The 12,184-nt window shown below is 37.8% G+C and overlaps 2 protein-coding genes, 1 long non-coding RNA gene and 1 pseudogene across 5 annotated transcripts in view; 3 read left to right on the top strand and 1 right to left on the bottom strand.

Annotated features, from left to right (window-relative positions):
* Window positions 1-6,380, bottom strand: part of LOC110027268 (protein TRIGALACTOSYLDIACYLGLYCEROL 5, chloroplastic) — a 16,633-nt gene extending 10,253 nt beyond the window's left edge. Inside the window, exons 1-2 of one of the 2 annotated variants that reach the window (XM_020728618.1) lie at window positions 6,335-6,380; window positions 6,185-6,254 (exon numbers count right to left, since the gene is read on the bottom strand). The gene's annotated coding sequence lies outside the window, so the exon portion shown is untranslated. Of the gene's footprint in view, window positions 1-6,184; window positions 6,255-6,334 lie in introns of those variants that run through there. The other variant, XM_020728619.1, reaches the window with a different exon arrangement.
* Window positions 1,416-4,666, top strand: LOC110027270. 2 transcript variants are annotated; one of them, XR_002294323.1, is made up of 3 exons: window positions 1,416-1,567; window positions 3,694-4,031; window positions 4,206-4,666. It is a non-coding gene; the product is annotated as an uncharacterized LOC110027270 (long non-coding RNA). The 2 variants fall into 2 exon arrangements; XR_002294322.1 differs by having other exon boundaries at window positions 3,724-4,031.
* LOC110027267 overlaps window positions 6,247-12,184 on the top strand; it is a 17,781-nt pseudogene continuing 11,843 nt past the window's right edge.
* The window catches only part of LOC110027269 (3-oxo-Delta(4,5)-steroid 5-beta-reductase-like), a 1,656-nt gene continuing 1,357 nt past the window's right edge, over window positions 11,886-12,184 (top strand). Inside the window, exon 1 of the mRNA XM_020728620.1 lies at window positions 11,886-12,184. Within this exon, the coding sequence (XP_020584279.1) occupies window positions 12,079-12,184 (106 nt within the window). The 5' untranslated portion in view covers window positions 11,886-12,078.

Genomic DNA, 12,184 nt, shown 5'->3' on the forward strand with positions numbered 1-12,184 from the left:
TTATATTTTAAAAATAGTGGGTCTGGGTCGGGCGGCCCGGTGAAAATTATTTGTTTCGTCCATCTCTTAGGTAAGTCCCGACATTCCGCGTGTCCTCATTGAACTCCAAATGTAGCTCTACGTTCGAAGTCCTGACGTAATATTTTATCTTCTTATAGAGGTGCCAATTAGTTGTTTCATAAGTATTATGTAGTGAAATTTAGGGGCCATTTGTTTGGGCTCTCGAAATCAGGTTTTAAAGAAAATATCGTTTTATGGTTATTTGATTCCTGCTTTTCCGTCCCATGGTTTTAAAGAAAATATCGTAGGAAGACGAGGTTTTTTCTTAAGAGGAAAAAATGTTACATCATCACTCCCAATGTAAAATTATGTTTGGAGTGCAATTAAATAATGAGTATTCTTGGAACGTCGGACTCATATGCCATTCCGGTATTAAAAAAAAAAGGGTGCCCGATCGACCCAAATCTAAGGGTCTGTTTGGGACAGCTAGTGTGTTTCAGGATAAGCTGCTTATCCTAAAACACGGCCCCCGAGCCAGCCACAAGGGCAGACCCGCGACCTGCGTTTAGTTTAAAAACTCAAACACAGTTTCGGATAAGCTGACAAAACGCTTAAGTTGCCCCAAAGAGACCCTAACTTTAATCATTATTCTTAAATTTAATATCTTTTAATTAAAATTAAAAAATTACATATTTTAAAAATATTGAGTACGCGAAAAAACAAATAAACGTATGCCATTCTTGAAAGTTAACGGAAACAATTGAAATTACTTTATTTTCACAACTTTTAGTGCTTTAAAACTTCAATAACATCGAACACTGATTCACACTTAAATAACACAAGTAATACAAAAATAGTCGGTGTGCCCGTGTTAATTGATTTGGGGTTGTGTTATTCGGAATATTCTCCGTATTATTTCAATTTCTACTGTGTTATTTGGTCTTCTAAACATTTTATTCGAATATTCCGCGGGGTTATTTTACATTCGGCGGTATTACTTGTGAAAAATGAAGTGTTATGCGAGTATTATGTGGTGTTATTTGATTACTTTGTTGTGTTATTAGAAGCGTCGCAACTTTGGGTTGGATTAGGGCCGGGGCACACTATCAGAAGCTAATTTTTAAATTTTAAAAATAGTGGGTCTGGGTTTCGGGTCGGGCGGCCCGGTGAAAATTATTTTTTTCGTCCAGCTCTTAGGTAAGTCCCGACATTCCGCGTGTCCTCATTGAACTCCAAATGTAGCTCTACGTTCGAAGTCCTGACGTAATATTTTATCTTCTTATAGAGGTGCCAATTAGTTGTTTCATAAGTATTATGTAGTGAAATTTAGGGGCCATTTGTTTGGGCTCTCGAAATCAGGTTTTAAAGAAAATATCGTTTTATGGTTATTTGATTCCTGCTTTTCCATCCCATGGTAGCGACCACCGTTTCCCTCACCGTTTACGGACGACGTGGTGCGTTCCGCGGTTTGTCATTTGTGGATAAACACTGACATCTATCTCTTCACCTCACCTCGCTCCACAGTATCGTGCTCTAGTAGCTGGTCCTCATCTCCCTCTCATCGCTGGTAACATTTTCGCAAATCCCCTTCCCCTACATTCTTCTACTCAGTCATTTCCCTTCTCCTACATTCTTCTTCGTCATTATTCTTCTCATACGTTCTTCTTGAAATGCATTATTTCTGGTGGAGGGAAAGAAAAATGGAATTTCTCCTTCTAACATGAAATAACTACTCATTTTACTTGTGCGTGATGAGCTGATTCATCATCCATGTCTTTTACCAATGAGATCTATGGATATATCAAAGTTCCCATGCTTGAAATCTCATCTATTTCTGCAAGTTTTTTTTTTCTTGAAATTATTTTCTTATTTCAACATTTTTGTTCGGTTAATGGAGAAAAATTAGTTTTCTGTTGCGTGCGATTGGGGCAAATGAAGAAGATTCCTCTGCAAATTCCACTTATTTATAGAACAAACTCAAGTTATGATGATTTTTATAGAAGCTTTGCCCACATACCACTCAATTCCTATGTATTTACATATATTGCACCTAAAACTTCATTTTTTTAAATACATGTCGCCTTGCTATGCTTGAATGGGTTTATTTCTCTTTTTAGAAGTTAGAAAATAGCATTTTTGTCGTAATATGAAAGATTTGGGTGGTATAATGGTTCAAATTTGTTAGATATGTGAATATATAGAAATGGGCTAGTATGTGTCGATCATTGTCTTGTTCTATTTGTATGGTATGTTTTGAGCATCCCTTTTATCTACCTTTATGCGAGAGGAATTTTAGAAAAGAAGTGCTTGTGTATTACGACAAATATGATTTCTATACTTCTATGGGAGAACATATGAATGGTATCTACAAGCTTCAACCATTGTTAATTTATTTGAAGTGAGAGTTTTATGGGGAATTGATGTGTATACCACACAATTCCTTTAACTATATCTAGCTAACACCTAAAGTTTCATATTTTCATGTATAACACTTTGGAGTCACGAAGCTAAGCATAAAAAGGTGGACTTCAATTTTAAAAAGTTTTTAGCAGTGGCCCTAAAGAAACAAAATTGGTTTTTTATAAAATTTATTTGAGAGATTAAATTAAGAAATAGACCGACAACACATTTCAGTAAAGAAGATTAGCAGAACAACATAAAAAATTTTCAAGAGAGAATGGAGAGATTGTATGACAGAACTTAATTGATGATCAAATGGGATCAATTAAGAAAAGAATTGAAAATTTGGAAAGAGCTCAAAAGAGGATCTACTGGACTTATTTGGAATCCAATTAAAAACATCATAGATACATCAACAAATTGATGAAAAGAGAGGTTAGATGTAAAATAAAAATTTTATCATTTGTAATTGTTCGGTTATGTTACAAGTAGAATTATTATAAAGGATTTTTACCTTTGTTTTTGTTAATGACAGGCTCTACCAAATGATAAGAAATTCAGATTTCATGAAATCGAGCCTAGGCTAGAGAATAAACTTGATGTCATGTTCAATGGTGTTGTTGTGACTGATGGGCATTCCTGGACTCCTCAAAATTCTCAAAAAGCTAGAGAAAGTCAAAATGAACACATTCAAAGAGCATCATATGAGACAAAGAGCATCATATGAGATAAAGAAAAATTGTCATGCTTTTCTTAAGAGTCAAATATCATAATTAATTACCGCTTGCACAAACCAATCATCTGAGACTAACACCACAAAACCATATTCATCCATTCCAGATGTGATAAAGATCTTAGAACAAACTACATAAGTTTATGAATAAATGCAATTATATCTTTATTCAATGAAGCTACTTGAAGATCGAGTGAAGATGGAGTTTTTCATATCTAGGGCACCTAAAAGGAGAGTTCATTACCTACGCTTTTTTTAGGAAAATCAAGACAACTAATCCCTATCTTTTTTATGTTTTCCCTATGGAGTATGCTTACTCAGTTTTGTATTTGTAGACCATCTACTCTCATGATTACTGTAGTGTCAACCTAAAATTATAATGGTGTGTACCTTTTTAATTTTATGATCAAATAATTAATATTTGTAGTAGCCATGTTTTTTGTTGCGATGATATCAACCGTGTTGTGTTGTGGTATGATGTTGTTGTTCATTTTTATTTACATTGATATGTTCTCCTCAAGATATATTTTATTAAAATGTTTTGTTGTTATAAATTGTAGTGAATGCAAATATTCAAAATTTTGTTGCAGCAATGGATGCTACAAATAGAGAATATAGAAAGCATTGCAGGCAGATTATTACAACAGTTGTATGCCTGTTGATTGAATACTATGACTCATACATCAATTGAACTTCATGCATGACCTCAAGTTTTACTGGGAATAAATGGAAAAGTGAGATGCACGAGGGTATCCAATGAGATTTCATAACATGTTTTCCATGATGCAACATATCTTCAGTGATTTTTTGAGTGAGCTCCACACTACTTACAATCTTCATGACAGATTTTGAAATGGCGAGTCAAGCGGTACGTGGAAGAAAAGAGATGTTCAAAGGGGTGAAGTCACATTTAATGCTTTAATCTTTTTTTCTACATCTTGAGAAAAATAATTGAATGCAAGCTTTGTAATTTTGATAATTGAATGCAAGCTTTGGCATAGTGCCTAGAAAAATTGGTACTTGGCGATTTTTCAGCTCTTAGTCATTTAAAATCTTCTTTGTTTTATTACAGGATTATTTTATTAAAAATGAGCTCAAGCAATGCGAGAAGCTCTAAGGGGACCAAACATCAACTAGTCTTTTGTGATTGTAACATGTGTTGTATTTATGGCACAAAAGAGTGACAACATAGACAGAAAGTTTTATAAATATTCCAAAAATTTGATTAATAAAGGATGCAGATTTTTTCAGTAGGTTGTTGAGCAAAGAGATGCAATCACAAATCAAGGATCTCCCAGCAGATGAAGGTCAAAAGATTTTTTGTTTGTTAGAGAAAGTTTAATTAGCTTTAAAACAATGTTCCTTATCTTAATGACGTCCCATTTTTCGAACAAGATGTACAATCAAAGGCAAGGTTTGTTAGTTGATTGCGGATAGTGTATGTACAAAGAATGTGATAGCTTAGTCAATTGTTAAAACTCTGTGATTGAAAACTTTGAAACACCCAAACCTTAATAAGAACAATTGGATTAAACGGGGAGCTGATATTTTGGTCACTGTTTTATCTAGAGTAAAATTCTCAATTATGAAACATTTTAATTGTGTAGTTTTATGTGATGTAATTGAACTGGATGCGTGTTATCATCCTAATGGCACTTTTAAGCAGAGGTTTGAATTACAGTATACAGAGTAACCAAATATGTAACACTACTTTCTAGAGCTCCCAAACTATTTAATTGACTAAAGCAAAAAAACAAATATATTTCAAGCAAACATAAATTTTCATAGTCCAACAAGTTAATCATTCATACACTAAATTATGTCTATAAATAACCGAGAAAGCTAACAATAATCGGTCGACAGCCATAGAATTAAACTGTCCAAAATTAAAATAGAATTCATGCAATGAAAATTAGACATAAATTTATTTCTTCACTTTTTTATCTTATTTTTATTTACTCAGGCAAAATAACTTCAAGATGTTCATTTTCCAATAAATCTTGTTGGCGTGAAAGATATAAAAATATTAGTGATAAGATGAAAAAGAACACATACTCTAAAAACTAGTTTTGAAATCATGGTAACTAGATGGTAGCTCATTGAGGGTATAAAGGATGATGCTTATTTGTCAACTTTTGAGCCTGCTGCAGCTATGTTGTCCACAAAATTTTGTATTATCGTAAGATATTGCTGTCATAGTAGTTGTACCCATCATGACATTATGAAGCTTATTTTTTAATTGAATAACCCTTACCAGTAAGTTGACCGAAATTATTTCGTGATGATGTTCCATATTTCGACATTTTTGTGGAGGTGAAGAAGATTAGAAAAAATTGCAGGGGAAATAGCGGAGAGAATAGGTGCGTTAAGATTTTTGTCTATAAGATGCCACAAATAATAATTTGGGTTTTCTTGTGAGGTGTTATTGTCATCGAGGAGAAATCTGTGTGGTAGGGGATTGTTGTAATAAAAAAAGGATTCATATCCGTTTGCGGTGAGGAGTATAAAGATTTGCATCTTTCAAACAAGACAGTTGTCCTGAGTTAAAGAAGTGGTAACCACATTCTTGATGTGCCTCATCCGATTTTGAGGACACTTGGGATGTTCCCAGTGCTTTGTTGCTGTTCTTGTGTGTCTGTAAATAGAGCAGAATACATCATAAAGGCAAGAACGCATGCTCTAACGCCAAGATAAGAAAGAAACCAGAAGAAATAAATAGATATGGAGAGAAGCCAGCCCACTTATAAGATAGGGATATAATAGGCAATGCACATAAATTAGATAATATAAAGTGTCATCTGTTGGTGAAATATTTGCGTACATAAGATGTACGCAGCGCTGCGTACATCAGAGGTTATTCTGGGGGTACAGGGGAGTTATATTCGGGTTATACCGGAGGTTACAAGGGGGTATAACCCAGATATAACTCCATTGTATCCCTAAATAATCTTTAATGTACACAACACTGCGTACATCTTATGTACGAGAATATTTCTCCATCTGTTGAGTCATTCTTTGAAATAAACATGTAAAACGTAAAATTTGAATTACCGAGAAATCGCTAAAATTTGAAATATCGCCCGTTGTCCACGTTACGAAGCCAGAGGAAATAAAATATTTCCTGCAGCAGCAGAGATCAGAGGCTCTATAAGCGAAAAGATAATTGCAATGAAATCGTCATCGACTTCGAGGAATTCTTACCAAGGCTATCCCTCTCAATCTCCATCTCATCGCTGACGAGAATGAGCTGGTGGTGGTCGGGTGCGATCGGCGCCGTCAAGAAGAAGTTCGACGATGAGTTCATCCCCGCCGCCGGCAACTATCAAAGCGTCGGCCTCGTGATCGGCGCCACCGGTATTGTCGGCATGAGCCTTGTTGAGATCCTCCCTCTTGCCGACACCCCCGGCGGCCCCCGGAAGGCTACGCCGTCTCCCGCCGCCCCCGGTCTGCCTGGCTTCCTTCACCCTCTGACGGCTTCAATGTGGAGTGCATTCAATGCGACATCTCCGATCCCGCCAATGCCCTAGCTAAACTCTCCACCCTCACAGATGTCACCCATATCTTCTACGCCGCTTGGGCCAGTCGCGAATCCGAGGTCGAGAACATCACCGCTAACACCGCTATGCTCCGCAATGTCCTCGACGCCGTTCTTCCCTCCGCCCCCAATCTGCAACATGTTTGCCTCCAAACCGGTCTCAAGCACTATCTTGGCGGCTTCGATTCTTTAGGTAAGGTCCAACCGCATGAACCCCCATTGCACGAGGATCTCCCTCGTCTCCCTGCCCCTAATTTCTACTACGCACAAGAGGATGCCCTGTTTGATTCCCTTCGCAGCCGCGACGGTGCTGTCACTTTTTCCGTTCATCGTCCCTCCCTCATTTTTGGTTCTTCACCCACCAGTCTCTTGAACATCGTTTGCACGCTTTGCGTCTACGCTGCGATCTGCAAGCGTGAGGGCGAGCCGCTGCGGTGGCCCGGGAGTCAGCTCGGTTGGGATTGTTTCAATATTGCTTCGGACGCCGATCTGATAGCCGAGCAGCAGATATGGGCGGCTGTGGATCCGAATGCGAAGAATGAAGCGTTTAACTGCAGCAACGGAGATGTGTTCAAGTGGAAGCATTTGTGGACTATACTTGCGCAGCAGTTCGAATTGGAGGCGGTGGGTTATAATGGAGAGGAGGAAAGGTGTAAATTGCAGGTGGCGATGAAGGGGAAGGAAGAGCTCTGGGACAAGATCGTTCAGGAGAATCAGCTTGCTCCGACGAGGCTGGAGGAGGTGGCTAACTGGTGGTTCGCTGACGCTGTGCTGGATTTTGGGGGTTTCTTGGATTCCATGAACAAGAGCAAGGAACATGGTTTCTTCGGCTTTCGCAATACTCGCACTTCCTTCGCTTCGTGGATTGAGAAGATCAAAGGTTGCAAGATTGTTCCTTGACGTTGATTATACGCTCTGTGTATGTATTTCAGCGCATAGCTTCTGTTATTTTCTGAACTGTTGTGGTTGAATCTGTTTGCTGTTTTCAAGTTGAGTAATGACGCTGTTCTTCATGAAGGTAATAGCTTTGGTGCTTGCTGATATCAATTAAAAATCATCTCAAGAAAATTGTAGTTTGTTAAAAAAAATAAGTGAAACTTACATACCAGATAATTCTTATTATGTATTTACATATTTAACCTCCAAACTTTGATATTTACTTATGGGTGAAATTTTGTGTTTAGGGTTTCAAAGATAATATGTGATATTTTTTATGTAATGTTAAATATTTTGTATAATGAAACTATCAATGTTTAGGTGTTAGGTATATACATACATTAGAATGATGGGGTATTTATATAAATAGCAATAAAAAAATTATGATATTTAATTACTTAATTAACCTTATAAATTATTTATTTACTTATTCAATTATTAGAAATGATCCGTGCTAAAAGATTCATGTTATAGTATACTCGATATTGTCTTAGCATTGTATGAAGATTTAACACGAACTCGGATGAAAGAAAAACGGTCAGTAGAGAGACTAAAATTTTTTACGTGAAAAACCCGTAGGGCGTGATCCAGCTGAAGAGTTTCACTGTAAGTTGATGATTACTAAAACTCATTGTCCCACAAACCGAAATTAATTACAAACTCTCCTGAGTTTCAACGTTGACGCTCAAATGAACTTGTTAGAAAAAATAACGACAACTGATTAACAATGGTTGACCGGCAAGTGGTGATAGACAATGGTTAACGGCGGTCGGCGGTGATTGACAGCGGTCGGCAGTGGTCAACGATGACAAGAGTTATGTTAGCATCTTAACTTTAGCATCTTCTCAAAGCTTCGAGTTCTTTTTAAAGCTTCGAGTTCTTTTTATCCTTTTTCATGAGAGAGATGATACTCTATTTATGGAGTTTTAGGAGCAGTTAATACAAGAGTATGAATCACTTTTGATCGGACACTCCGGAGAGGTCTCTCAACCGGAAGGCGTTTGATGGACATTTGAAAATCTTAACGATGTCGAAATTGAGGAATATTGGGCTCGTTGAATTTTTCTTGTCGAGACGCTCAATTTGACCACGAACTTGTCTGATTCAACATTTATTTTATTTTCCAAATGTGTCAGGAAAACTTCGAAACACAATTTGACGACTTGATCTGGGCTCAATTTGGTTCATATTTGATCAATGCTGGTACCATTACGTCCATCTCATCGAGTCAGCCAGTTTGATGATAAACTTGTTGAAATCTAAACTTCAGATGATTTTTTATCAAGGTTTGAATATTTCTTGCTTAAAAGATTGCTTCAAGATCTGTGTCATCCTTTGGGATTTGTGTCGTCTGATGGAATTTGTTCATGATGTGCCGGTTGCCCCCTTATTTTCAGTCAAAACCGTTTCTGTGTTTAAATAATAATAATAATATAAATATATATATTAAAGCAACGGAGCTTTGCTCAGTTTGTCTGTGGCATTGGCTTCACGCAGCGGGTGGCGGGTTTGACATATATATGGATTTTTTTTTACGACTAAATTAGACTTGCCCGAAAATAAGAGGGCAATTAATATGCCACCAACAAATTTTCATCATCCAACATGAATCTTGAGGCAATCTTTCAAATAAGAAATGTTCAAACTTCGTTAAAAACTCATTCAAAACTTCGATTTCAACAATCAAACTGGTTGGCTCGACAAGAGGAATCCAATGTTACCAAAACTAGTTCAATCCGAGTCAAGTCAAGCTCATCTCAAGTTATTAAATGACTCTTAAAAGTTTTTCGGACATATTTAGAAATTTAAATGAATATTGAATGTAGCAAGCCTAAAGTTGAATTGGTTGTCTCAACAAGAAGAATCCAACGAGTTAAGGATTGCTAAATTCCGACATCGTTAAGACACTTAAATGTCCACCAAACGTCATCTGATCAAATCGATCAAAGTTGCTCATAATCCTGTATTAATTGCTCCCAAAACACTATAAATAGAGTCTCGCCACTCTCATGAGGGGGGTTTGATGCTTGAGAAAAAAACTTAAAGCTTTGAGAACGAGCTGAAGTCCAGCACTATCCTTGTCACAGTCAATCGTTGCAGGTCTTCATCGACCACGACCGACCGCTCTCGACCACTGCCGACTTCCGTCGATTAACGCCTAGCGTCGCCGATCATCATCAATCACTGTCAATCACCTTCAACCACTGCTGGCCTCTGTCAAGCACTACTTTCGCCGTCAATCACCACAAATTATTGTCGACCACTGCTGACCTGAAGCCACCAATTGACGTTTTAACTTGAAAAACCTAGTGACTATTCCCGTCTGTGGGACAATAAGTCTCTGTAATTATCAACCTACAGTGAACTTACAACATGGTCAGATCCCATGATTTTTTTTACGGGTTTTATACGTAAAAAATTATGGTGTCATTAGGGTTTAGGGTTTAGGGTTAAATTCTTCTTCATAAATATGTGTTTAATTCTCGTGCAACACTAAACCCTAATGACACCATAAGTTTCTAAAGCTGCTGCCGTATTTGTGGTGAAAATTTTTCATATGGAGTCCGGACACAGCTGTACATATGGAGTCCAGTAATATGTCGTCACGTGCACTACATCACGGATGTTATTTGAGAGTTATTGAGGGATTATTACGGGAGTTAAAACAAGGGGTTATTGAAGGGAACCACAGATTTTATTACAGGGTTATTGCAGAGGTTATTGTAAAAGATTATTGGAGTGGAATCAAAATGGTTATTGAATGATTATTGAGGGTTAATGAAATTAATACCCAATAACCCCCAAAATCTCCCAATATCTCCCTATAATATCTAGGATTCCACTCCAATGGGTGATATGGGGTTATACTACAGTATTTTTTAAAGTGGGCCCAACACAAATCTCGAGGCAATCTTTCAAATAAGAAATGTTTAAACTTCGTTAAAAACTCATTCAAAACTTCGATTTCAACAATCAAACTGGTTGGCTCGACAAGAGGAATCCAATGTTACCAAAACTAGTTCAATCCGAGTCAAGTCAAGCTCATCTCAAGTTATTAAATGACTCTTAAAAGTTTTTCGGACATATTTAGAAATTTAAATGAATATTGAATGTAGCAAGCCTAAAGTTGAATTGGTTGTCTCAACAAGAAGAATCCAACGAGTTAAGGATTGCTAAATTCCGACATCGTTAAGACACTTAAATGTCCACCAAACGTCATCTGATCAAATCGATCAAAGTTGCTCATAATCCTGTATTAATTGCTCCCAAAACACTATAAATAGAGTCTCGCCACTCTCATGAGGGGGGTTTGATGCTTGAGAAAAAAACTTAAATCTTTGAGAACGAGCTGAAGTCCAGCACCATCCTTGTCACAGTCAATCGCCGCAGGTTTTCATCGACCACGACCGACCGCTCTCGACCACCGCCGACTTCCGTCGATTAACGCCTAGCGTCGTCGACCACCACCAACCGCTGCCAATCGTCGTCAACCACTTCTGACCTCTGTCAAGCACTACTGTCATCGTCAATCACTACAAATCATTGTCGACCACTGCTGACCTGAAGCCACCAGTCGACGTTTTAACTTGAAAAACCTAGTAACCATTTCCCGTCTGTGGGACAATAAGTCTCTGTAATTATCAACCTATAGTGAACTTACAACTTGGTCAAATCCCACGATTTTTTTTACGGGTTTTATACGTAAAAACTTATGGTGTCATTAGGGTTTAGGGTTAAATTCTTTTTCATAAATATGTGTTTAATTCTCGTGCAACACTAAACCCTAATGACACCATAAGTTTCTAAAGCTGCTGCCGTATTTGTGGTGAAAATTTTTCATATGGAGTCCGGACACAGCTGTACATGTGGAGTCCAGTAATACGTCGCCACGTGCACTACATCGCGGATGTTATTGGAAAGTTATTGAGGGGTTATTACGAGAGTTAAAGCAGGGGGTTATTGAAGGGAACCGCGGATTTTATTAAAGGGTTATTGCAGAGGTTATTGTAAAAGATTATTAGAGTGAAATCACAATGATTATTGAATGATTATTTATGGATTAATGAAATTAATACCCAATAACCCCCAAAATCCCCCAATATCTCCCTATAATATCTAGGGTTCCACTTCAATAACAATAACATGGGTGATTTGGGGTTATACTACAGTATTTTTTAAAGTGGGCCCATGATATGGTATGTTAGTGAAATCCCCACAACTATGCCCGGAAACCGTATGAAAAATTTTCTAGTATTTTGTGAGGGTGTATATGCGGGGAATTCCGTCCTGCAACAGCGATACCCTGCACATTTTAGAAGATAAGAACGAAGTAGGTAGTCAGGTGACCTTTAAGCGACAAGACGTATGACGACGTGGATGGTGTCAAGGCGGAATATTTTCTCCATTTAACCAACGCGACCTCGCAGCCCGTTCTCGCTTCCTCTCAATCTCAATCTCCGCATCGCCGACGACAATGAGCTGGTGGTGGTCCGGTGCGATTGGCGCCGTTAAGAAGAAGCTTGACGATGACTCCAGCGTAGCTGGAGGCAAGCATCCTAGCGTAGGCCCCGTGATCGGCG

This window comes from Phalaenopsis equestris, unplaced genomic scaffold, assembly GCF_001263595.1.
Source record: "Phalaenopsis equestris unplaced genomic scaffold, ASM126359v1 Scaffold000421, whole genome shotgun sequence".
Taxonomy (NCBI): Eukaryota; Viridiplantae; Streptophyta; class Magnoliopsida; order Asparagales; family Orchidaceae; genus Phalaenopsis; species Phalaenopsis equestris.